Source organism: Phocoena sinus, chromosome 15 (assembly GCF_008692025.1).
Source record: "Phocoena sinus isolate mPhoSin1 chromosome 15, mPhoSin1.pri, whole genome shotgun sequence".
NCBI lineage: Eukaryota > Metazoa > Chordata > Mammalia > Artiodactyla > Phocoenidae > Phocoena > Phocoena sinus.
In genome coordinates this window covers 502603-528581 of record NC_045777.1, presented here as the reverse complement: position 1 = coordinate 528581, position 25979 = coordinate 502603, and the positions used below count along the sequence as shown (strand labels likewise).

The 25979-nt window shown below is 55.7% G+C and overlaps 1 protein-coding gene and 1 non-coding gene across 4 annotated transcripts; both read right to left on the bottom strand.

The window, feature by feature from the left end:
• Window positions 1-1186: 1186 nt before the first annotated feature.
• GMEB2 (glucocorticoid modulatory element binding protein 2) lies at window positions 1187-25869 on the bottom strand. Of its 3 annotated transcripts, none has more exons than XM_032605229.1 (10): window positions 25762-25869; window positions 16915-17079; window positions 16453-16550; window positions 15772-15899; window positions 10058-10161; window positions 7140-7297; window positions 5244-5315; window positions 4789-4926; window positions 4351-4473; window positions 1187-3787 (listed from the first exon to the last, which is right to left on the bottom strand). In XM_032605229.1, the coding sequence occupies exons 2-10, from the start codon at window positions 17043-17045 to the stop codon at window positions 3129-3131; spliced, it is 1611 nt and encodes a 536-aa protein (XP_032461120.1). In that variant the 5' UTR covers window positions 17046-17079; window positions 25762-25869; the 3' UTR covers window positions 1187-3128. The 3 variants fall into 3 exon arrangements, with proteins under 3 accessions (XP_032461120.1, XP_032461121.1, XP_032461122.1); XM_032605230.1 differs by lacking the exon at window positions 25762-25869 and adding an exon at window positions 24807-24867; XM_032605231.1 differs by lacking the exon at window positions 25762-25869 and having other exon boundaries at window positions 15772-15894; window positions 16915-16956.
• On the bottom strand, window positions 23882-23954 carry TRNAE-CUC. The gene has a single exon. It is a non-coding gene; the product is annotated as a tRNA-Glu (tRNA).
• Window positions 25870-25979: the final 110 nt, after the last annotated feature.

The window sequence follows — 25979 nt, the reverse complement described above, 5'->3', positions numbered from 1 at the left end:
CCCCTCCATCACTCTGAGCCACGGTGACTGCTCCGCTCCGGCCTCGGGCCTGCCCCCTCCCTCCCACTGCCCACTCTCCACACGTGGTCTCTCCTGCCTGCCCAGGCGCTGACACTGCCCAGGGCCCCTCAGTGCGCTCTGCCCCTGGAGTGGCTATGCCCTGTTCACGGCCCTGGACACCTTCCACTCCCGACATGCCCCCTTGCGTGGTTCTCAGGCCACAGGAGCCAGGCTCAGAGGAGTCAGTGGGGTCCTGGGCAGGCCCCACAGCTGAGAACACGGGAGCAGCCAGTGGGAGTGGGCGGAGGCGGGCGGCCGCCTGCCTGGGCTGCAGAGCCTCCCCAAACACCTCGGCCACGGACACGGGCGAGGAGGACCCTGCGGCGTGGCCAGGGGCTTTCCTCCTGAGGAGTGGGGATGGGGGATGGTGGTCACGTGACCCCTAGAAAGGGCTGCGTGGAGATGCAAGAGACCGAAGACACAGAGGGACCCACAGCCTCTCCAAGGACCAGCCTAGGCGGTCAGCTCAGTCAGCAAATGCAGCTTCTGATCAGGACCAACCAGAGAGAGCCAACGTGTCCCCCAAGCCGGTCATGAAGGATGCCCCCCGCCAGCCCCTCCCCCCACAGGCCTCCGCAGCGTCGGCACCGCCCCGAGGCGAGCCCTCTGCCCATTCTCTGTCGGGGCTTGAGGGCGAGAGAATGGGTGCTGGGGACGATGGGCAGGAAGACCCCAGCCCTGGGCACTGGCAGGAGCCTCCGACCCGGACGTACAGGGAGCCCCGTTCCCACACCGGTCCTACACCTGCTCCGGACAAGTGGCTCAACCTCTACCACGTGGAGGGGTCATCAGGCCGTGGCCCATCAGTGCGGCAGCCCACGTTTGATTCCAGGACCCAGAGGCTTCACCGCTGCCTGTGAGCAGTTAAGCCCGAGCACCCTCACGTGGGAGAACGCAGAGCTCGGCCCACTGGCCGTGGCCTGCTGGTCATGGCGACTCCAGGCAAGTCCACTGCACACGGGGGAGATCCAAGGCCAGCCGCTCGACCTCAGGGCAGCAGAAGGGCCGTGGGCCCCCGGACCACCCTCTCCAGAGCAGGCTGGGGAGCGGGCAGGCACCGCCCCCAGGGGGCACGTCCCCATGTCACCCACCCACTCACAGCCTTTCATCACCAGACACACACACGTTATGAAAAACGTTTTTATTTTAAATCAAAGTACCAAGCAGATACTTGCAAAACAACATACAAAGTAGAACTCAGATGCCTCCCTTCCCCAGGCTGCCTCCGAGCCCCACAGATCCGGTTCTACCTTCCCAGACGCCCGAGCCGGGACAGCCTGCACGCGCCCAGTGGGTGGAAGGGGGAAGTGGCGGGTGGCGACAGCGAGATGGCCCGACCCCACAGCGGGCTGAGGTTTCCTGGAGGACAGTGGGCCCCTCCCCACACCCCGGGTTCAGGGCCCGCCAGGTGCCGGTGTCCGCCGGAGCAGCTGTCGGTGGCTTCCGTCCGTGTGGCTCTGAAACCAACTCTCCTCCCGGTGCCACGTGGCCTGCGGGCGGGGCGGCTTCCGAGAGGTGGCAGGTCTGACCGGAGAGGCTCCAAGCACAAGACGCCCGGCTCCACTCGCAACGCGTTCTGATATGGTCTGAGCCAGACTCGGGACGGGCTGGGCGCCTAGTCCACGGGCTCCCACCACACGTGTATCAGAGACGCGCCTGGAAGAGGAGCGTGTAGCAAACAGGGAAGTGACACCGCGCTGAAACCAGCAGGCCCGAGACAACGGCCAACCAGACCTGACAGAAACAAAACAGCCTCGGTGCTTGATGCGGGGCGAGGGCGCTGAGGTGGGGTCCGGGCCACCTGACAGACGGAAGGACGGATGGACGGATGGACGGAGCCCAGTTCCCTTCAAAGTGCGAGGCGGGCTGTGGCTTCTCTCTGGGTCTCCACAGGTGACAGACAGGAGGCCCAGGGTGCCCGTGGGGAACCACTGCTGCAGTGGCTCAAGGCCTGCAGGAAGGCCCCTCCCTGGTCTTCCTCCTGAGTCCACAACCGACTGGCCCACGGACATCCTTCCCGCGAGCATCTGGGTGCCCCCACCTTACCCAGCACTGGCCCCGAACGCCTGCCTCCAGGAGGGGGCCCCACCAGCACGCTGAACACAGGGGATCGCGAGCCCTGACCTGAGGCGCGTCCCAACTGGGAGTGAACCCTCCAGAGCCCCTGCTTGTTCTTTCCACGCGCCCTCCTCAGGCCAAAGCCGCGGGGGACGCCCACCATCTCGCTCCCCTGGGGCCTTCCCGACAGTCCCTGTGTACAAAACACTCTGGAACCCAGAACAGATCGGGAAGCCTAGGCACTCAGCGTCGTTTAGGTTGAAAACACTATAAACCTGACTCTTCCTAGAAGCCTACTAAGAAGTTCACTTAAAAATACCCCCAGAGCGTGTGCAATGGCCCCTGAGCCCCTGAGCATCTGCCAGGCAGGAGTGGGGGCGGGATGCCCCCCCCGGCCTGTGCTGCTCAGGCCCCTCGGCCCCTCTGGCCAGGCAGGTGCCCCGGGGTCTGCACCCCGACCCCTGGGTGCCCTGCAGCTCCACCTGAGCCACCTGCAGACCTGCAGCACCACTGATGCCTGTTCCAGAGATGGGAGAACAGGGTGCTGGCCACACTAAACCTACAGAAAACTGTGGGAAGAAACCAAATCCATAGGATCCATGGGTTTCCACACTTGGGGACAGTTCCCAAGACATGTGTTAGTAACGGCCTAGCCCAGCCGGTGGGCCGAGGCCCCGCTCCCCGCCCTGTTTCTGCTGCCAGCTGCACCTGGGCCCCCTTGGCCTCCCCGACCTGGCTCCTGACCAAGGCCCCACATGTAAACAGTATTAATAAGCAACAGATGGAAAAATATTATTTCCCAGAAAACAGGGGAGGAGGCTCAGAACCCGGGGACCCGTCTCAGGCCGCTGCCACGTCCCTCTCCTCTCCGTCTGTTTTGGCGTTTCCTCTCTTTGGTTCAGCAGCCCCGCGTGGCCCGCCAGGCGCCGGCGCTGTGCTCCCGGCCAGCCACGGCCTGCGGAGAGGCGGCCAGCCCTGTGCTCACGACGGGCCTCGCCCTCCGCCAACGGCTACTTGTGCTCGTGGCCCTCCGCCATGGCGGCCACCTCGATGGTGGCCGTGTGCTCCTCGGGTCCCGGGGCGGCCACGGCGCTCTCAACAGCCCCCGTGGGCACCGTCACGATGGTGCTGCCCCCGGGCGACACCTGGGCCACGTTCTGCAGGGTGGGGCCCAGGCCGGGCAGGGTGAGCAGCTGCAGCGGGCTCACCACCTTGACCACAGTGCTGCCGTCCTGCATGGCGGCTGTGCTCAGGACCGTGAGGCTGGACGCGTCCGGGTGGATCTCCACCGTGCTGGGGAAGGTGGTGCCTGAGGAGGCCAGCACCGTGTAGCCCCCAAGCAGCGGCGAAGCGGGGGAGCTTGCCGGAGCAGCCTGGGGCACGGCCTTGCCCAGCATGGGGGAGGGCAGGGTGGACACCACTTTGCCCAGCGGCACGCTGGTGAGCTGGGAGACGGGCACGCCGGGGGTCAGGGCGATCTGGGCGGACTGGGCGAGCACCTGCGAGGCGATGGCGGCCGGCCCGGACGTGGCCCTCGCGAGCCGGGGCCGCTTCGCGGGGGGGGGCAGGGAGACAGGCGTCAGCGTCATGAGCACGTTGCTGAGGTGCTGCGACTTGTGCTTGAGCTCCTTGGCCCGGCGGCGGTGCTCGTCACACTGCTGCTCCAGGGCTGCGGCGACAGCGACAGGGCGTGACGCGGGGCACCGCGGGCACCCACAGCCTGCCTGGCTGGGGCCTGCGCTGACTGGGGGCCTGACCCTCACGTCCTCACGGTGACGCTCTGTCCCGTCCCCCATGGCCCTTGCAGTGACACTCTGTGTGGGGCCTGCTCTGATGGGGACCCACCGCTCTGAGGAAGCAAAAGAGTCGTCCTGAGCAGCTACCTTGCTCCGCCCGACGTGGGGACAGGCCTCCCCTGTTCTCTGTACTGGGTTCCGCCCGACGTGGGGACAGGCCTCCCCTGTTCTCTGTACTGGGCTCCGCCCGACGTGGGGACAGGCCTCCCCTGTTCCCTGTACTGTTTCCAATCATCCTAGCGCTCGCAGGAAAGCTGCCTTGGTGATGTACTAAGATAAGGAGGGCACAGCGTAAGCAGCCTGTCTCACGCGTGGCCGCAGGCACCCCCCCAGGAAGGTGCCACCTCACAGGCGAACCGCGGGGCCGAGGGTGAATTCACCGGAAGCCTGGCTGGGGTCATCTCGGGGTCACCGACCCCGCGCAAGGCCAGCGTACCTGCCAGGTCGCGGGCGTACTGCTCCCGCGAGCGGTCCATCTGGCACTTGTGGCTGGCCAGCACCTTCTTCACGAGGTCCAGCATGCCGAAGTTCTGCACGATGTTGTTGAGGAGGACGGCGTCTACAAGGGCAGGGCGAGCACACGGTGAGAACGCACCAGCCCACAGCAGGCTCTGCGGCACTCCACGCCCCCCGGTGAGATGAGGGACTGGGCCCAGCAGGTTCCTGATTCCCGGGCTCAGCGTCGTCCCAGTGGCAAGGAGGGACCTGGTGGGAACAGGCTAACTGCCCACCCCCGCCAACGTTGCTGGGCTCAGCTCGGAGCCAGAAGGAGCAGGCTGCACCCACGGGCATCCTGAAGCCGCCCACCACCGCCACCACCACGAGCAGAAGAGGCCTCCGGGCCCACAGACCAGGGCAGGGCAAGACCGCTCACCTTGGAGCTGCAGGGGAGGGTCCTGGACCCGCTGCTGCAGACCCTTCATGGTCTCCACCAGCTCCTGGTGGAACTCCTGTATGACCTCGTCCAGCAGGCCTGCGTCCTTCAGCCCTCGCCAGAAGGCAAACGTGTCATCTGTGAGAGAAGGAGCGGCCCAGAGATGGGGAGTCCTGCACAGGCAGCCCCACCGCCGGTTCCAACCACACGGAGGAGCAAAGAACTGCCAGGAGGACACGGCTCTGAGGGGCAGTAGTATCCCCCACAACCATATGCGCAAGTCCAGTGGGTGGGCCCTGCACTTCCTGCAAGAGGACGCCCGGCAGGCGGGACCAGCCGCAGATCGGAGCCCCGCCCCAACGCACCCCCTCGGTGAAAAGCCACGGGAAGGCCCCGCCCCCGCGATGAGAAGCCCAGGAAGGCCCCACCCCCACCGTGAGAAGCCCAGCCCGCACCTCCGACGGCTGTGGTCCAGTCCCCAGGGTCCTCACAAGTCTCGATGGTGATAGTGGCAGGAGCCCCGTTCACTGCAACCAAGATGAGCCCGGTGAGCTTCGCCTGCGACAGGCCAGCGTCCCACCCACCACCCACCCCAGCTCTGACTCGCCGCCGCCACCCACATTTTCACAAAATTGACTGAGCTGCACGAGCACAACAGAGCACACACGTGCCCTGCGTTCTAAACTCACTGTTAAACATGGAAGAAGAAGGAGCTGGAACATGCCTCCTCAAACCTGTCCACGTGTCCTCAACATTCTGCTGTCCTCGTCACGGTCACAAGCTTCTACAGCCTGCTGGCCAGGGGCCACAGGCCAGCCCTTCTGCCTGGCCTGCTCTTGGGGTCTCTGTCTCACTGACACTAAGCGTCCACCTCAGCAGCTACCATGTTTCCATTTTTGTAAATCAGAAGTGGGACTTAGAGATGCAAGCCACCCAAGCTGGTTCACCTCTGACTCCAGTGTCTGCAGAGTCATGGACACAGTTTGGATTTGGCCATTTGGGGCTTAGAAACAAGCCTGGAAACCTAACCTCTGGGTAAGCTCTCTGACCTCATGCCAGCCTCTTTCACATCTGGCAAAGACGTCGTGCTGGGGATGTTAGATGCCTGAAATAGCTCCTTCTTAGTCTGGGCTGGTGCAGAGAGACAACTCAGGTGTTCTGAGGACTCTGGCTGAAGAGACCACCGTGGAGGTGAGTTTAAGCAAAGCGACACACCATCCAAGCCACCCAGGGACAACAGGCTTCTAAGAGCTAAATCCCAAACCCCATGTGGCCTTTACCGGACACGGCGCTCTGACTGGAGCGTCAGCACCCAGAGCCTTCCTGGAGATCTGTCACTGCGGCCGCCTCTTACAAGGCAGAACAGAGAGTCTGGACCCAATGACCCGGAGGAGGCCCTGTTCCCACGGAAGCCACCGGCCCACCAGGAGTGCTGTCTCCCTGTGTCTCCTGGGGGCGGGGGCGGGGGCCTTACCGTGACCCAGCCCCTCCCACACTGTGTAGTGCAGTCCCAGGGCCAGCCCTGACTGCCGGCAGCCTGCGTGTTCCTAGAGCTCCTGGGAGGGACTCCCAAACTGGGCCAGCTGCCAGCCCGTGCAGGTAGGGGCAGGGACTCATTTGGGGTGAACCCCAGGACCTCACTTTGCCCCCGAGCCTCCCTCTCCATCCTCCTAAGTACAGGACAAGGCCCCTTGACCAACCACCGTCTGGTCAGCCATAAGGACAGTCCCTGGCCACACGGCAGCAGGCCCAGACTGACCTGTGGAGCAACAACTTAGGGACAATGCAATTCCCATCACAGGAAAGGTAGCGCCACCAAGTTATCAATGGGCAACATGAACAGGGAACTTGGGACCGGATTTCATGCTAACTTGTTTTAAAAAGAATCTCTGTATTCAAAAATCTGGGAAGAATTCCAGGAAATGTTCAGTCCTTCTACCAGTCAGAGCAACAGATGCCAACGCAGAACATCATAAACACATCAACAAATCTCAAGTTGCAGGGAAGTGCACGAGCCGGAACCAAGGGCCATGGGGAGCGGCCCCAGGGCAAGGACAGATGGCAGACCCGGCGTGTGGGGCGTTCCCTGAACTGGTCAAAGCTGGGGGTGGGCACTGGACGTTTGCTCTGTTATTCTTCATACTTTTCTCCACACGTGAATCATTGCATTTTATGATAAAAACGGCTTAAAGAGGAAGTACTTCAGCCTTCCCTGTGGGTGGGACAGCGATTCAGCTAGACTTCCTCGGTGAGGAAGGAGGTGGCTGCTGACCCCTGGGGCCTGGAAGGGACAGCTGAGTGGACGGGGAGGCCCCACTTGTGGCCGGCAGCAGAGATAGCCCAGCACGTACCGTCGGCCGTGGCAGGCGTGAGCGGGATGTACTCTGCAGGCGTGGGGCTGCCCAGGGATGCACGGGCCCCCGAGAGGTCGATCTTGGTGCTGCGGCAGGTGTTGGAGCAGACCCTGTCATGCTGGTAGAAGTCCAGCTCCCCGGAGTCCATGATCTTCCTGTGCAGAGGAGGGCGGGGTGTCAGCCACGGAAGGCCTGCCCCGGGGTGGGCCCAGAGTGGTGTGTCTGCGTCGGCAGGCTCCACCGGGGCTCCCGGGCAGGCCTCTCCAACACCCCAGCACAGCTCTCTCAGGTGGCGTGGGGATGCCTGCGTGTGGCTCTGTCCACAGGAAGGGCGACCACAGTGGCTGGTGCTCCGAGGGAGGTGGCTGTCCAGAGATGCCGGTCAGCACCGAGGGGCTGGGCCTCTCCGAGATGCCCTGCTGCCCACCAGCCCCGGGGTGGGGGGGGACGACTCAGGGCCAGAAGAGGTGCTGACGGCGGCACACCCGCCTGGTGCGTGGCCCAAAAATCGAGACCCTCCAGAAGCACCAACAGCACCAGCGCCTCTGGATTCTCGCTGTGTCACCTCCCAGCCTCAGTTTTACCAGGAAGGCACCACATGTACCCTGCCTGCTGGGACGCCCCCCAGGCCCTCCTCTCTGGCCTCTCCCAGAGGTCCTGGGCTTCAGTTCGGTGCATCTCAACTGGCCCGCCTCGACCCACGAAAGGATCGGACGGCTCTGGGGCTGCCGCCCACCTCGGCCTTGGGGCAGCGTGAACGCGCTGGCTCCGGGGAGTGCAGCAGATGGCACCTCCCGGCGGTGCTCTTCCAATGAAACAGTCACAGCCGCACCACCAAGATACTCACGCCCGGCGGCAGGTGGGGCTGAGAGAGGAAAGAGCTGGGTTGATGGGAGGGTGCAAAGCTGCTCCGGGGGAAGGAAGGGGCTCCCCAGGGAGAGTGACAGGGCTCCCACGGGCTGCAGGCACCCAGGGCAGCAGACATGCCCAAGGACAGCAAGAAGCCGCTTCCCCCGGGAATAAACACAGGAGGGAGAGGGGCCCCTTCAGCAGCAAAGCAACCAGATCCCGCCCCTCTGGACACCATGAAAAACCATGGCTGTCTCTGGACAGGCACGCAGCAGGGGCCAATTCGGAGGGGCGAGCCGTTACCACCGAAGCAGGAAATGTTAGAACACGGAAATCAGGCATTAACGCTCCTGGGGGTATAAATACAAAAGCCTAGTCTGTCCTCAGCCTTCTTGGAAGCGGCATCACCCTTCCCGTTTCACAGGTGGAAGGGAGGAGCTCCGAAGGCCACCCGTGACAGGCCACACCCACCAGGGCGGCTGGTGGAACGGGCACCGCAGAGGGCCCCACGGGAGAGCCTGAGCAGGACACTCCAGACCCTCGACATTCCAGGACCTGATGTCGGTGTGAAGTAGCGAAGAGCCAGCCTGAAGCTTCCCACCAATTCCTACTTAATTTCAAAGGGAAGACGAAGTGTACAGGGAGAAAGGTGAGTGGACGCCACACCAAGACCCCGCCACCAACAAGGGAAGCCGATGGGGCACAGGCCAGCAGGACTGACTCTAAAAACAGGAAAGTTGGGGCTCTAGGCCAAGACACCCTGAAAGCGTCAACGCCACGACTGTCACAAGGTCACAAGAACAGTGCAGCGTGCAGGAGACAGATGCTGCCAGTGAACAAAGACAGTCTGGACAGGACCCTTGCTGGCAGACTGGTCATCCAGAAGGGACAATGTCTGGACAACTGGACAGACCAACACACAGCAGCTTAAAGAAGCGCAGGCTCTCAACAGGGACCCGAGTCTGGGGTGATGGTGGGAGACACACGGGGGTAGGCGCTGCCTCAGGAGGAAGAAGGCTGCCCTGGCCACTGTCCTGACGTGCAGACAGCTTCACGGCCAGTGCCTTCCTGGTGACACAGTCACAGGTGCCTCAGTAAGGGACTGGTGGCGATCAAACCAAGACAGAAAGGGCTTCCCTGGGGGTGCAGTGGTTGGGAATCCGCCTGCCAATGCAGGGGACACGGGTTTGAGCCCTGGTCCGGGAAGATCCCACATGCTGCAGAGCAACTAAGCCTGTGCGCCACAACTACTGAGCCTGAGCTCTAGAGCCTACGAGGCACAGCTATTGAGCCCACGAGCCACAACTACTGAACCGACGCTGCACAACTACTGAGCCCACGCTCCACAACTACTGAGGCCTGCACCACTCCTAGAGCCCGTGCTCCACAACAAGAGACGCCACCGCAGTGAGAAGCACGCACACCACAGCGAAGAGTAAGCCCGCATGCAGCAACAAAGACCCAATGCAGCCAAAAACAATAAATAAATTAAAAAAAAAAAAAAGCAAGACAGAAAGCCCTGCAAGTCTGACAGGGTCACGCGCTGGCAGGGGTGTGGGCGACCCAGCCCCAGGACACTGTCCACAATCCTCACGTAGAAAATGCCCCTCATCTTCAAAACGCAACACCCAAGGAAAAAGCAGTGGCCACAGTGCTCCCCGACACAGGGTCAGCGGCCCAGCCTTGCCCAGTCCCCCTAGCCGGTCCCCGCCCTCCCCGACACAGGGTCAGCGGCCCAGCCCTGCCCAGTCCCTCCAGCCGGCCCCGCCCTCCCCGACACAGGGTCAGCGGCCCAGCCCAGCCCAGTCCCCCCAGCCAGCCCCGCCCTCCCCGACACAGGGTCAGCGGCCCAGCCCAGTCCCCCCAGCCGGTCCCGCCCTCCCCGACACAGGGTCAGCGGCCCAGCCCGGCCCAGTCCCCCCAGCCGGTCCCCGCCCTCCCCGACACAGGGTCAGCGGCCCAGCCCCGCCCAGTCCCTCCAGCCGGCCCCGCCCTCCCTGACACAGGGTCCCCAGCCCAGCCCCGCCCAGTCCCCCCAGCCGGCCCCGCCCCCGCGCCCCACCGACCTGAGCATGATGCCGTTCATGCGGATGGCGCGCTTCCAGTCCTTCAGGGTGGACTTGCCGGCCAGGTGCACGAACTCCTTGGGGCTGATGACATGCTCATCGTACTGTGGAGGGGAGAGCAGAGCAACATCAGGACAGAGCCTCCCCACCGCCCTTCTCTGCTGCCTGACACCACCGTCCCCCCAGAGCTGGCCTGGGAAAGGGGGTGGACGGCAGGGCAGATGTGGTGGAGCTGTGGGCCGGCTCTCAACCTGACGTTCAGGATTCAGGAAAGAACCACCACGTGAGACGAGCCTGACCCTTGTGCACAGGGGCTGGAGTGGGGAGCTGGCCTCCTCCTGCCCCAGCGGGTAGTCAGACACTGACCCCCAGCGGGGAGGGAGCTAAGTGCTTGGCGCTTCCCCCCAACCACACACCCAACGCCTGGGACCCAAGGACCCCACACCACTCAGAAAGGCACAGAGCTCTCTCCCTCCCTTCAGACAGCAACTGGCAAACCTCCTTACGCATAACTTATTCCACAAATAATGTACACATATATCACACCAAGTAACAGGAGACACAGTGCACAGGGTCAGCTGTGAATGTCCCTTCAGCCGGTCTGGCCCACCCCTAATGGCACCCTTCACGGCCCAGGAGCATATGTCCACTTCAAAGTCAGGGAACTGCCCCCACTCCTCACAGGTCTGCTAGTTTCCCCCAACAGTGGCCTGAGAAGGTAAAGTATCCTATTCAGTCTTATTAAACAAGAAATTACTGGAACCAAAGAACCAACATAAAACTGCATTTACTCAGAAAACAAAGGACTTCCCTGGTGGCACAGAGGTTAAGGATCCGCCTGCCAGTGCAGGGGATGCGGGTTCGAGCCCTGGTCCGGGAAGATCCCACGTGCCATGGAGCAACTAAGTCAGTGCACAACAACTACTGAGCCTGCGCTCTGGAGCCTGCGAGCCACAACTACTGAGCTCACGTGCCACAACTACTGAGCCCACATACCACAACTACTGAAGCCCATGCCTCTAGAGCCCGTGCTCAGCAACAAGAAAAGCCGCCGCAGCGAGAAGCCCACACACCTCAATGAAGAGTAGCCCCCGCCCTCTGCAACTAGAGAAAGCCCGCGCACAGCTTTATTAAAAAAAAAAAAGAAAAGAAAGAAAACAAGCAGGCTGGGGATGGATAAGTCACTGGTCTCAGCAGAGGCAGAAACAAAAGCTCCAACTGTGGCCTGGACGCACAGCTGGACCCCAGCCAGGGTGCCGTCCGTCCCAGGCGTCCCCTTCCCGGGCGGCTGCCTCTCGGGCGCCCTGCAGTCTGTGTCAGGTTGGGCCCAGGTTACCATGCCGCTGGAGCAAAAGCACCTCCACTCAGCCACACTTGCTCTGTAGCGCTCCACAGATAGTCATATTCTACAAATTGGAGGTTCGTGACAACCCTGTTTCGAGCAAGGCTATCGGCGCCGTTTTTCAAGAGCAGCTGCTCGCTTCAGGTCTGTGTGACACTTTCTGGTAATTCTCGCAATATTTCAAACTTTTTCGTTATTACTATAGTTGTTATGGTGATGTGTGAGCAGTGATCTTTGATGTTACTACTGCCACTCCGAAAGCTCAGATGATGGCTAGCATTTTTTAGCAATAAAGTACTTTTAAGTTAAGGTATGTACATCATTTTTAGACATACTGCTATGACACCATTAACAGAGTACAGTCTAGTGTAAACACAATTTTTATATGTGTGAAGAAACCAAACAGTGTGTGTGACTCTTCTTATTGAGACATGGGCTTTACTGAGGCGGTCTGGAACTGAACCTGCAGCATCTCCGAGGTCTGCCTGTATCTCCAGTGCACTTGGTCACGGCAAACGCCACCAGCCTGGGAAGCCCCTCTTGACAGAAGCAGCTGTCTTAATTGCCTGAGCCCTGCACTCTTTCTCTCTGAGTCAGGAAGCCACTCATCCCCTCAGCCAGCTGGTCGGGAGCCAGGCCTGAGCCTGGGCAGACAGGCAGAGTCAGAGTCGGAGGACCTCGCTGGCCACTGCCCGAGCCCAGGAAGTCCACACTGGGCCCGGCCTCTGCCCCCACCACGTGACACCCTCTCTGGCCATCGCCTCTGGCCCTGCCCGCACCCGGACACTGCAGCACCACCTGCCGGCCTGTCTCTCCCTTGCATCTCGTGCGCCCCCCCGTGCCACCTCCCTCTGGGGGACCAGGCTCTCCTCTGCTGGTTGGGCAGGTGTGCCCCACTGTCAGGGTGGGCCAGCTGATCCCACTCACAGCCCTCCAACCGTCCCACCACAGAGCATGCAGAGCCTCCTAGGACACACACCAGCACTGCAGAGCCCATCACCTTAGACTCACCCACCTCCTCCACTCTCCACGCCTCTGGCCACCTAAAAGCTCCTCTCTGGAACCACTTTCCCTCTGCCTGAAATCATTTCTTAGAATACCTTTAGTTACGACTTGCTGGTGGCAAACACAGTTTTGCCTGAAAATGTTTTTGCTTCCCCTAATTTCTGAAGACGACTTCACTGTGTACAGCTTTCCTCTCCTGGCACAAGGAGACCCGCCCTGCGCCGGTCCCCCGGCTCCCTGGGAGTCTTTAGAGCTCAGCTGCCAGGGGGTCTTGCTCCACCGCTCTCATTATTACACCTCTTTTGCTTCTAACTTTTAATTCTGCTGTGATTTCAACCTTACAAAATAGCTGCAGGTACAGTACAGAGCCGCAGCGGCCCCTTCCCCAGGCTCGCTCTCCACACAGAGCCCATCTCTAAACGCTCGTGGGGTAGCCGCCCTGAGTCCTTCACACCTATTTCCTGAGAACAAGGTTCCTACATAACCACACACAGCTCTCAACATCAGGAAACTACCATTAATGTATTATTATCTGATCCACAGGAAATATTCCAATTTCACAAACTGTCCCAATAACGGCCTTTGTGGTGACTTTTCTCTGATGCAGGACATGGCCTGACTTTGCGCTGCACTGACCACCGCGTCTTGCCTCCTTGACTCAGAGCAGTTCCTCAGCCCGATGGTGTCTTCCTGACCTCAACATCTGTGAAGCGTGCAGGTCAGTGTTTTTGTAGACAAAAATTGTGCCCCTCAGTTTTTGTCTGTCTGACGTTTTCCCGAGTAGAGTCGGGTTGTGGGGTTTTTTGTCAGGAATGCCACAGAATCCCTGCCCATTCGATCAGGAGGCCGGGATGGAGGCTGGTCCCGATACTGATGCCCAAATGTCATCACATTTAGGGAGTGATCTGCAGGCTTCCCCCGGCCGTTCCTGCTTTGCCTCTGTAAGCAGTACCTCAATGATGGGGGTACCTGGAGACCAACTGTCCCTCATCCAGCTTCCCCTGACTGGTTTCAGCACCCCCTTGTGGCACTCTGGCTCCAGCACCCCTTCTACATTTGTTAGTTGGTGTAAGAGTTTAACCTCTCCCTTGTGTCAATGTAAATAAATAACATGAAATACACCGCAATAAATACGGGCCCATAGATTCTTGTTTTTACTTGAATCATAATCCATAACTATCATTCATTATTTTGATGCTGAAGTGTCCCAGGAGCCAGTGGGAGGTCCTCTGCGCTGGCACCTATATAGATTTTGAAATGTGGTTGGTTTCTTCTTATTCATTCAGTTTAGGATCTGTTAAGTCTCTTGAACTGTGGGCTGCTATCTTTCCTTGGTTCTGAAAGTTCTCAGACGCTCTCTCCTCTCAGAATTCAGATAGATGCATTAGACTTTCTTGTGCTTCCATTTTTCCTCATGACATTTTGGGGGATCATTGTCTGGATAACTTCTTCACTTCTATCTTCCATTTCACTAATTATCTCTTCAACTATGTCTAATGTGCTGTAAAATCCAACACTTAAGTGTTCAATTTTAATTCTGTTTTTCATTTCTAGTTTTTTTTTGTTTTTTTTTAAATAGTTAGTTAGTTATTTGGTTGCACTGGGTCTTAGTTGCAGGAGGTGGGCTCCTTAGTTGCAGCTCACGGGCTCCTTAGTTGTGGCATGTGAACTCTTAGTTGCAGTATGCATGTAGGATCTAGTTCCCTGACCAGGGATCAAACCCGGGCCCCCTGCATTTGGAGTCGTATCCACTGTGCCACCAGGGGAGTCCCTGTAGCTTCCTGTTGTTGTTTTTAATTAATTTGTGTGTGTGTGTGTGTGTGTGTGTGTGTGTGTGTGTGTGTGTGTGTGGCTGCGTTGGGTCTTCATTGCTGTGCATGGGCTTTCTCTAGTTGCAGTGAGCAGGGGCTACTTTTCGTTGCGGTACACGGGCTTCTCATTGTGGTGGCTTCTCTTGTTGCGGAGCATGGGCTCTAGGCGCATGGGCTTCAGTAGTTGTGACACACAGGCTCAGCAGTTGTGGCTCACGGGCTCTAGAGCGCAGGCTCAGTAGTTGTAGCACACAGGCTTAGTTGCTCCGTGGCATGTGGGATCTTCCCGGACCAGGGCTCGAACCCATGTCCCCTGCATTGGCAGGCAGATTCTTAACCACTGCGCCACCAGGGAAGCCCTCTTTTATTTCTTGAAGTAAATTAAACATAATTATTTCATATTCTGTGTCTCCAAATTCCAACCTGCAGCATTTGTGGGTCTGATTCTTCTATCTGTGGTTTCTGTGTGCACTCATTCAGGTGCTTTACTTCCTGTGTGCTCAATGTTTTGTTTTGCTTTACTGTGAGCTGCTCCTTTTCTTGGAACTTTGTCTGTCAAAATTACTTGAAACCTGAGATAAAGATGAGTTCTACCAAAAAGGATTTTTCACTTGCTTTTGTCAGATCCCTGGGGGAGCTGCCAGCCAGGAACAACCTACGGCTAAACTCTTAGCTAAAGGTGTTCACACTATACAGGCCACATGTGAATCCTCAAGAGGGTTCTCTCTTCCACCCAGTGCTAAGACATGAGACAGGAGTTTTCCATGCCCTGGGGGATAGAGGGGACAGGGAGTATGTGATTAGCATACTCTCTAACCCCCAACACTGAGGGTAGAGACCTCTGGAAGTAGCAGCATCACAGGGATAATCTCTGCCCCCAACAACACACCCAAGTTGGGAGCCCTGGGCTTCACCCTCTCATCTCCAGCCCCATGAGGCTGAGAAAACCAGTGTCAGGCACAGGCTCTCAGACAAAAGCCAGGGTTGGTGCTTGGCCTCCCTCTATAATACACCTTTATTCAGGCCCTGGGCATGACTATTTCCTCCTCTTTTGCCAGCTAAAGGAGGCATCTAGAAGATACATTACGAAAATATCTTAAGTGCCACTTTTGGCTGTTTTCAGCACAAGGTGAGTCTGGGTACCTAAACTACCATGTTGCAGAAAGAGCAGGCCTCTCCCCTCCATCTTACTCATGACTGCTAATGAGTCTTTGCAAAGCATCCCTCTCGTTCAACCTGCCCAGCAGAGTCACTGCCGATCCCAACGTCAGCAGAGCTGCCTTCCCAGCCTCTCTCCACAGCTTTGCTCCAGGAACAGAGAATCTCTGCCCTGAGGCTCTCCGTGTGCCCCAGCGACAATCCTGTCTGTCCCTGAAGGCTCCTTCCTTCTCCTCTGCTCTCCCAAGCACGGGATTTCTGCCTTCTGAACTGCCCCCTACAGGTCACACCCCCTGCCGTAGGGGTCTTCTTTTGTTTGCTTCACAGCTGCGGGACTGGGGGCCCCTCCCTGCAGCCCGGCACGCAGGCCTGTGCTCTGGTTGCATCAGATCCCTCACCTGAACACACTTCACATTGATGCCGGGGCACACAAACTTCCTCCAGATCAGGTTGGCTCTGCTGTCCCCGCAGGTGATGGGGTACATGATCTCGGCCTCCAGGCTCTCCTCCTCTTCAGCCATCTTCACTTCTCACCAGGTGTGTCGACAGGGAAAGGGGCAACACAGAAAATCAGTTACAACTTCTCCAAAGCACTTTCTGCAAAAGCACAACATTAACTACCAACCTAGAAACCAGAAACTAAAATCCAGGAGGGACTGAGACAGGACCAAGGTGGGCGGGGACATTTCTCATCAGCCCAAAGTAAAGAGCCACTGAAGGAAACAAACTTTACCTGGCACAATTCCAGAGAAAACCTATTCTTAACATTTGAAGAGCTCTGAGGCCTTCAGTGTTAGTCAACAGGAAAAGACCAAAGCTGATAACTCATCTCCACCGCCGCTCACTGACAGCTACACTAAGTAGAACCACAAGACCAAGCTCTCCCCTCCAGCCACCGGCCACGGCCACACCTGGAGACTCTGGAGCCAGGGCCTCTGTGGCGCCACCTCTGAAGAAGAGCCCACAGAAGAGCCTCGGGAACCTCTGACTTGTCCCCTACTGATGGGAGGACCGCCCCCTCGGAAAGGCCACCTCCAGAGCTGCCTACGGGCACTGCCATGAGAAGGCAGGCTCCCTACCTAACACGGCCTCCTTGAGCTGCGAGGACGCTGTGAACGCGGCTGCAGCAGCTGCCGCGGCGTTTTCCGTCTCCATGTTACCCTCCGTCAGGTCACTCCTGGGAACAGAGGGGAGGAGAGAGGAGACATTAACACCCCCAACAACAGCCAGCCTCGCGCTCTGCTGCCATTTCTGCCCGACTTTCCAGTCCAGCCCGAGGTCACGGCACGGCAGGCTCAGGGCCATGCGCTCACCGCGCTGCTGACCCCACAGGCGTTGCTCCTCAGGTTCCCTTGGAAAACCCAGTTCCTAACTGGCCCTACTGTGTTCTTGCCAGAGGAGAAGTTACCGTGCGCTTAGGGGCACGAAGCCATGACCTTGGTGTCGGGAGAAGAGTCGGGGAAGCGTTACTCGCTCCTGGCCGGGTGGCGGCTCTGCGTCCCCTGGCGCCCCCTGCCCCCAGGCCGGGTGCCCATCCTCACCCGTGCGGGGCCAGGTTGGTGGTGACCAGCACGGTCTTCACCTCCTCCATGCCGCTGCCATCCGCCGCCGTGTCGGGCGTCGTTACCACCACCACCTCCTCCATGTGGACGCTCACGTCGGGGGTGGCCATGGCTCAGCGGACAGGAGGTGCCAGGGCACCGGGCCTGCAGGGCAACAGGGGGGCACAGGGTCTGCACGGGGACCTCGCTACCTTCTGACAGAAGCAATGCAAGAGAAGGGCTCTTCCAGGCCCTCGGGCTCTGGCAAGGATGGAGTGAGCACTGAGAAAGGAAGCCCTGGAAGAACCTCGGAGCCATGACAGGCCTGAAAGCCCAGTGGTCACCTGTGGGGGGCGGGGAAGGAACCAGAATGTGGGCAGACGCCTCTGGAGGTGGGTCCCACGCCCTGAACTCAGGGCTGTGCACAGAAAGCCCGCGGAGGGACTTCCCTGGCGGCCCAGTGGTTAAGACTCTGCGCTTCCACTGCAGAAGGCATAGGTTCGATCCCTGCGGGGGAACTAAGAGCCCGCATGCTACAGCACAACCCAAAAATAAACAAAAGAAAGCCCTCAGAGATGAATCCTGTCTCTGGTCTGGGAGACCCTCCCAGGCATTATTTTGTCTTTGCTGGCTCTGCCCTCCAGCAAGCCCCAGGCCCTCTAGACTCCATGACAGTCATGGCCAGGCAGGCACCGTAAACTCCGGGGACCCAGAGGCACCCCACTGCTCTCCTGCTCTCCATCCTCTGCGCTCGGCTCAGGGCAGACCAGGTACTGATGCATCGCAGCACAGAGGACACTTAAGAGACCTGGCTTTCAGCCAAAGCACAAGGAAGGGGGTTCTGGGGGTCAGAGAGTATGCAGGAGACTGCGGAGAGGAGGGAGGCGGAAAGGGCTTGCCCCCAGCGGTGTACGAAGGACTGGGTCACTCCTCACTTGTCCGTGTGTGGACCTGACCCTAAAGGGCAAACCAAAGATTTCGAGGACCGACCTCCAGGATCGACCCCCACCAGGTCTCAGACTGGCCTTGGGTGGCACCTATGGGACAGATCCAGAGAACACTGCACAGGCTGGAAGGCTGAACTGATTCAGAACCATGCCCGCCCACAGAGGGGGTTCAGAACCCACAACCCAGGTCCATTTCCTGCTACAACAAAATGCTCCATCCTCCACGGGGTTTAAACAAGAGCCAGAACCTGACAACACAATATTCAGAGTATCCAGAATATGATCCAGAATTATCTAACAGACAAAGAACCGGCAAAGTCTGACCGATTCTCAAGGGAAAAATTATACAAGAGAAGCCCAATCCAAGGCGACCACCGGAACCCACAGTGACCTCAGAGCTGCGGGCGCTCCTGCTTCACAAGTGGAGCCTGCCGTCCTTGAAAGGGCTGCCTCAGGAACCGAAGTCACAGCCAAGCGGAAATTTGAAAATTAAAAACTATAATAACAGAAATTTAAAGATCCACCTGGTGGGCTCAATATCAGAATGGAGATGAGCGAGGAAAGAGATACAGCAATGAAAATAAAGACAGATCAGTACAAACGATCTAATCTGAACAACAGAAGGTGGAAAAACAAAATGAACAGAGCTTCAGGGAATGCAGAACAATATAAAAAGTTGGCCATCTGTATCACCAGAGTCCCAGAAGGAAAGAAGGAAAAAGTGTGATGCTAAAAAAACTCTGAAAAAATAATAGCTGAACACTTCCCAAATGTAGTGAAAACTATAAACTTATACATTCAAGAAGCTCAACAAACCTCACACAGGATAAACTCAAAGAAATCTACGCCCAGAACATAATCAAACTGCCAAAAACTAAGGACAATGTTAAAACATCCCCAAAGCAGCAGATAAGAAGGTGTGTATTTCCACGTGAGAACAAGAATTTGAAGGCCTGCGGGGCTCTCCCCTCAGAAGCACAGAGCCCGACGCAGGGACATTCTTAACACGTTGAAAGAAAAGTGCCTCGGCCCGGATTCTACAACAGCGAGAAGACCCTTTAGAAGTGAAGGCACAATAAAGACATTTCCAGATGAAGGAAAATGAAGAGAACGGGCCACAGTCAGACCTAATGCAGTACTTCAGACAGAAGGAAATCACAGCAGAGGGAAGCCTGGAACATCAGGAATGAAGGAAGGCAACCAAAACGGGAAATATCTGGATAAACACGTAAATGATCGTTCCCTTCAGTTCTTCAGGCATGTCTGACAGCTGAAAGCAAACATTCAACACTGCTGGTGGGACTCAATGTGCACAAACATAGACCATCTACAGCTTCAAAGCGGATGGTGCCAGGGCCTACATGGTGGTCCCGCTTCTATATCCCTCTGAAGGGGGAGAACACTGTTCTAAGCAGACAGAAAAATCAAGTCCTTCAAAATGCGAATGGGTGAGCAAGCTGGATATTCCATGTAATGACCTCTGGAAGGTCATCCAGAGACAAAAGAAGTGAGGTATGAAGCCACAGAAAGACACGGCGGGGACTTCCCTGGTGGCACAGTGGTTAAGAATCCGCCTGCCAATGCAGGGGACACGGGTTCGAGCCCTGGTCTGGGAAGATCCCACATGCCATGGAGCAGCTAAGCCCGTGCGCCACAACTATGGAGCCTGCGCTCTAGAGCCCACAAGCCACAACTACTGAGCCCACATGCCACAACTACTGAAGCCCGCATGCCTAGAGCCCTGCTCCACAACGAGAAGCCACCACAGTGAGAAGCCTGTGCACCGCAACAAGAGTAGCCACCGCTCGCCATAACTAGAGAAAGCCCACGCGCAGCAAGAAACACCCAACGCAGCCATAAATAAATAAATTTATTTATTTAAAAAAAAAAGACACGGCAGACCCTTAAATGCACACTGTGAAGTGACAGAAGCCACCCTGAAGAGACCAGTGGTTGCCAGAGGGTTGGGGGGTGGGCAGGAGGATGAACAGGCGAAGCACAGAGGATGTTTAGGGCAGTGACGCTACTCTGTGTGATACCGTCATGGTGGATATTCACCATCACGCATTTGTCAAAACCCACGGGATGTACAAAACCAAGAGGGCGCCCCAAGGTAGACTATGGACTTTGGATAGTTCTGATGTGTCAATGTAGGTTCATCCTTCGTAAAAAAACATACCCTTCTGTTGAGTGATTTCATTAATAGGGGAAGCCGTGCACGTGTGGGGGCAGGGAGTACACGGGAAGTCTCTAGAACTCTTTCTCAATTTTGTTGTAAACCTGAAAGTGCTCTGAAAACTTAAGCCTTAATTAAAAAATATAAAAATAAAACATACACTGTACAACACCAAAAATGAACCCCAATGTAAACTACAGACTCTGGTTGCTGATGGGTCAACTGGGGTTTGTGATTGTAACAAACATACTACTCTGGTGAGGATGTTCGTGCTGAGGGAGGCTGGGAAGGGGGTACCTGGGAACTCTGGGGGCTCCTGCTCAACCATGCTGTGAACATAAACCTGCCCCAAAATGAAGTATGTATATTATAATACAACGAATAGAGAATATAGTGAAAATGCAAAGACAAGCTATAGGTGGAAGAAAATGCTTGCAAATCGCATGTCTGACAAAGAACTTGCATGCAGAATATAAAAAGAACTCAACAACAACAACACAACTTAAAAGCAGGCAAAAGTGGGGCCTTCCCTGGTGGTCCAGTGGTTAAGAATCCGCCTTCCAATGCAAGGGACGTGGGTTCGAGCCCTGGTCAGGGAACTTAGGATCCCGCATGCCGCAGAGCAACTAAGCCTGCACGACGCAACTAAGACCCGACGCAGCCAAATAAACAAATAATTTTTTTAAATAAATAAATAAAAGTAGGCAGAAGGTTTGAACAGACACTTCACCAAAAGGGAAGTCCAAATAAGCACACAGAGGGACTTCCCTGGTGGTCCAGTGGTTAAGACTCTGCGCTCCCAGTGCAGGGGGCCTGGGTTTGATCCCTGGTCAGTGAACTAGATCCCGCATGCCGCAACTAAAGGAGCCCATGTGCCGCGACTAAGACCCAGTGCAGCCAAATAAATAAATAGTAAAAGAAAAAACAGTAAACACATAGAAAGATGCTCAGCATCATTAGCCCACAGGAAAATGCAAACCCAAACCGTAACAACACTGCCACACCTATTAGAACGGCTCCAACGGCGCCAGCAAAAAGCTGGCGGTACGAAGACTGTGAGGATGTGTGGCAGCTGGCACTCTCACGCAGCTGCTTGGTGTGGCCACTCTGAAAAGGGTCTGGACGTTTCTCAGAAGGCTACGTGTACTCTTATTACAGGACCCAGCAACCCCACTCCTAAGTATCTACCCCACAGAAACGAAGACTTGGATTTCCTTAAAAACCCGTACACACAATTCTATGACAGCTTTATTCATAACTGTCAGAAACTGGAAACAACTCACATGACCTTCAGTAGATGAAAAGAGAAACAAACCTCACAAAAGAATACTCCTCAGCAATATAAATAAATAAATAAATAAGCTACTCGATATGTGCGACAACCTGGCTGGATCTCCAGAGAATCACGCTGAGTGGTTACACACGCAGACCCTGGAGGTATCAGCCACCACGATAAAGTGAACGTCACCATAAAGTGAGGCACATGGCGTTTTTCGTTTCTCAGTGCATATAAAAGTTATATTTACGCTATATTATAGTCTACTATGTGTACAACAGCATTACGCCTAAAAATGACATACATACCTTAATGAAATAATAAATTCATTGCTAAAAAATACTGACCACCATGTGAGCCCTCAGAGTCTTAGCAGTAAGACCAAAGACCACGGATCACAGATCGCTGTAACAAACATATTAATAACGCAAGAGCTTCAAAAATTCCAAGAATTACCAAAATGTGACAGAGACCCAAAGTGAACAAATGTTGTCGGAAAAATGGCGCTGATAGACTTGCGCGATGCAAGGTTGTCACGAACCTTCAATTTGTAAAAAATACAGTATCTGCGAAGCACAAAAAGTGAAGCCCAATAAAACAAGGTGGGCCTGTAGGCTGTATGAGTCCACTTACATGACATTTTGGAAAAGACGAAACTCTAGTGATAAGAGAACAAATCATTGGTGCCAGGGGCTGGGGGAGGAGGATAGGCATAAAAGGACAACACAAGGGAGATTCTGGGGGTGACGGGATTGTTCTGTATTCCGATCATGGGGGCAGCTACACGATAAATCTATACAGGTGTTAAACTCATAGAACTGTACACCAAACAACCATAAAAGTTTACCATTTGCGAATCTTTTAAAAAAATTAAATTGGCCAAAAAAAAATGCTACTGTATCCTGGCATATATGGTCAACTGATTTTTGACAAGGGTGCCAAGACCATTCAATGGGGAATGGGGACAGTCTCATCCATATGTGGAGCTGGGACAACTGGACATCTGCAGGCAAAAGAATGAGGCTGGACCCTTACACCACAGACAAAAATCAACATAAAATGGATCAAAGATCCAAACATAAGAGCAAATACTGTAAAACCCTTAGAAGAAAACACAAGGGAAAATCTTCCTGACACTGGATTTGGCAAAGATTTCTTTTTCTTTTCTTTCTTTTTTTCTTTGTTTTTGGCTGCACCAGCACAGCTTGTGGGATTTTAGTTTGCTGCCCAGGGATGGAACCCAGGCCCTCGGCAGTGAGAGCGCAGAGTCCTAACCACTGGACCATCAGGGGGTTCCCTGGCAATGATTTCTTGAATATGACACCAAAAGCACAGGCAACAAAAGAAAAAACACATAAATTAGACTCCGTTAAAATTAAAAACGATTGTGCATCAAAGGACACTCTCAGGAGACTGAAAAGACAACCTACACACTGGAAGACAGTGCCTGCAAAGCACGTGTCTGCCAAGGGATTCACATCCAGGATACAGCTCAACAAGAACACAACTTAAAGCATGGGCTAAGGACTCAGAGTAGACATTTCTCCAAAGGAAATACGCAAATAACCTGTAAGCCACTGAAAAGATGCCCAACATCCCTAATCACTAGGGAAATGCACACAAAAACCACAAGGAGATACCACTTCACACCCACCAGGATGGTTATTATAAACAAACGGAAAGTACATGTGGTCAGGATGCGGGGAAACTGGAAACACTGTGCACCATTAGCAGACAAGCAAAACGGTGAAGCCGCTGTGGAAACCAGTCTGGCAGTTCCTCAAAAGGCTACACGTAGGGGGGCTTCCCTGGCGGTCCAGCAGTTAAGACTCCGCGGTCCCAATGCAGGGGGCACGGGTTCAATCCCTGGTTAGGGAACTAAGATCCCACAAGCCACACGTTGGCCAAAAAAAAAAGACCACTTTAAAATCGCCCTTAAAGTAACGTTGCTCCGTGGTGCTTGGCTCTCACCGAGGTACCGCTGCTTTCACCGGGTGGACTCCAAGGGGGCCAGAAAGCCACGCTTGAGCTCAAAGCTGCAGAAAGGGAGGGACCCACCCTATGGGTGGCTGTCCTCACCCACATCTCAAAACCGCACAGAGTGCTAAGCAGTGGGAACCCACATCTCAAAACCGCACAGAGCGCTAAGCGGTGGGAACACACAAACCAGAATTCCTGCCTCTCCAATATCAAGTTTTCAAAATTCTTCTTTCCCAATTAACCTTGAGGTAAAGAAGATAGGAGGAAGTATTTCTAAAGTAGCATTCTTAGGCATAAATATACAAAAACAGGACAAAAATGTGAGTGTGCGGTCAGTACATTGGATTCAGATCTGACTTTCCGTTGTCTTCCAAATAACCACAAAATTTTTTTTTGATAAAAATACCACTAGAAACATAGCAGAGGTCACAAAGCAGTGGCCAACGGACACAAGTTTTATTTTTTTAATATTTATTTATCTTGGCTGCGCAGGGTCTTAGTTGCGGCACGCCGGATCTTCATTGCAGCACGCGGGATCTTTAGTTGTGGCATGCAAATTCTTAGTTGCAGCATTCATGTGGGATCTAGTTCCCTGACCAGGGATCGAACCCAGGCCCCCTGCATTGAGAGTGCAGAGTCTTACCCACTGGACCACCAGGGAAGTCCCAGCACAATTTCTTTGATTCTCACTGTGTTTCAAAATTTTTAATTAGTTGCCAGCTTTTTCAAATTTTACAGGGTTCACATTTTAAAAATCAGATTTCCGGCTTCTCTTGAAAAATGTCACAAGAATTCATCCCTAGAGGTGGTCCCCCTAGTCCTGCATTTCCTTGAGAATCTGGGCTTCCTGGCCCTGCCCTCCTGGGGGCAAGGGCGGCGCAGCGCACTAGCTGACCAGTCTCGACCACACCCTGAGTCACACCCAGCCAGGACGCACCCGGCTCTTAAGTGTATGATGTATATGTACAAATCCCCGCCCCACTCCGCCCCCCGTCCAGTATGTCTTCCCAAAGTTTTATACTTCCTACAAAGAAACAATTTTTTAACAGTCTGCTTAATTTATCTTATTACATTTGGAATTTATTTAATCCATTTGGTTTTACCCTAAACGGACTGACCTACACTGTTGGTGGGAACATAAATTGGTGCAGCCACTATGAAAACGGTAGTACCCAGGTTCCTCAAAAGACTAAAAATAGAACTACCATATGTTCAGCAACCCCACTTCTGGGTGTACATCGGAAGGAAAACAAATCAGGATACCCAAGAGACACCCACACCCCATGTTCACTGCAGCGTTATTTACAATAGCCAAGATATGGAAGCAACCTAAATGCCCACGGACAGATGACTGAATAAAAATTTGGTATACACATACAATGAAATATAACTTAGCCTTAAAAAAAAAAAAAAGGAAACTCTGCCATTTGTGACAACGTGGATGGATGTAGAGAACGTCATTCTAAGGGAAATAAGCCAGACACAGGACAAAATACTACATGCTACCACTTACATGAGGAATCTATAATAGTCAAACGCGGAGAAGCAGACAGTGGAATGGTGGTTGCCAGGAGCTGGTGGAGGGGGAATGGGACACATCAGAAAGTACAAAGCTTCAGTTATGCGAAATGACTAAGTCCTAGAAATCTAAGGTACAGCATAGGACCTATGGTTAACAATATCGTACTGTATACTTAAAATTTTGCTAGTTAAGCCTTCTTATCACAAACTAATGAGAACGGGAATAAACTTCTGGAGGTGACTGACAGGTTAATAGCATAGATTGTGGTTTTATGGGTGCACACTTAACTCATCAAGTTATATACTTCAGTTATGCACAGATTTTTGTAAGTTAAAAAATACTGATGTAACTGAAACTGTATTTGCAGTGTTAGCAAAGAAAGAAAACGTTGATTCACTGGAAGTGTCGCTCGACTACATGAACTATAAAGTTAAACAAATATGTGACAGGTCATTACTGGCAATGGACCCATATTGATTGGTTCCTACCACGGGGACCAAGGAGATACGGGTCTCACCAAAGGGTTGCACGCACGCAGCCCCCACGGGAAAGGGGGGGCATTCACCAGGCCCCCACGAGAGGGGGGTGTATCCACAAGGCCCCCAAGGGAGAGGGGCATCCACAAGGCCCCCAGGGAAGGGGAGCATTCACGCGGTCCCACGGGAAGTGGGGGTAGCCACGCGGCCCTCTCCATGCAGCCCGGCCTAATGCCCTCCCGACACCCGCAGCCCGCGGCCCGCAGCCTTCCGGCAAGATGGAGGCCGCGCTGCCGCCGACGCGCCTGACGCGGGCCCGTGACGCCCGTGACGCCCGCCGCGCGCCGCCGCCCCTCCCCCGCTCCCCTCCCCCCGCCGTAACGTCCTGACGCTCCGCAGGGACCCCTGACTGGACGGCGGCGCGCGGCGGAGCGAGAGGCCTCGCCGCGGGGGGGGCGACGGGCGCTTACCTGGGCCGCGGCCGGGCCTGCGCGGGCGCCAGCGGGCGGGCGGCGGCGGCGGCAGCGGCTGCGGCGGCGGCGGCCGCGGGCTCCGCTCCTTGTTGGGGATTCGGCGGCGGCGGCGGCGGCGGCGGCCCGGGCGCGCGCTTCCTAGTGACGCCGGCGGCGGGGCCGCGCACGCACGGGCCAGGGCGAGCCTGGATATTTATTTGGCGCTCGGCCGGGAA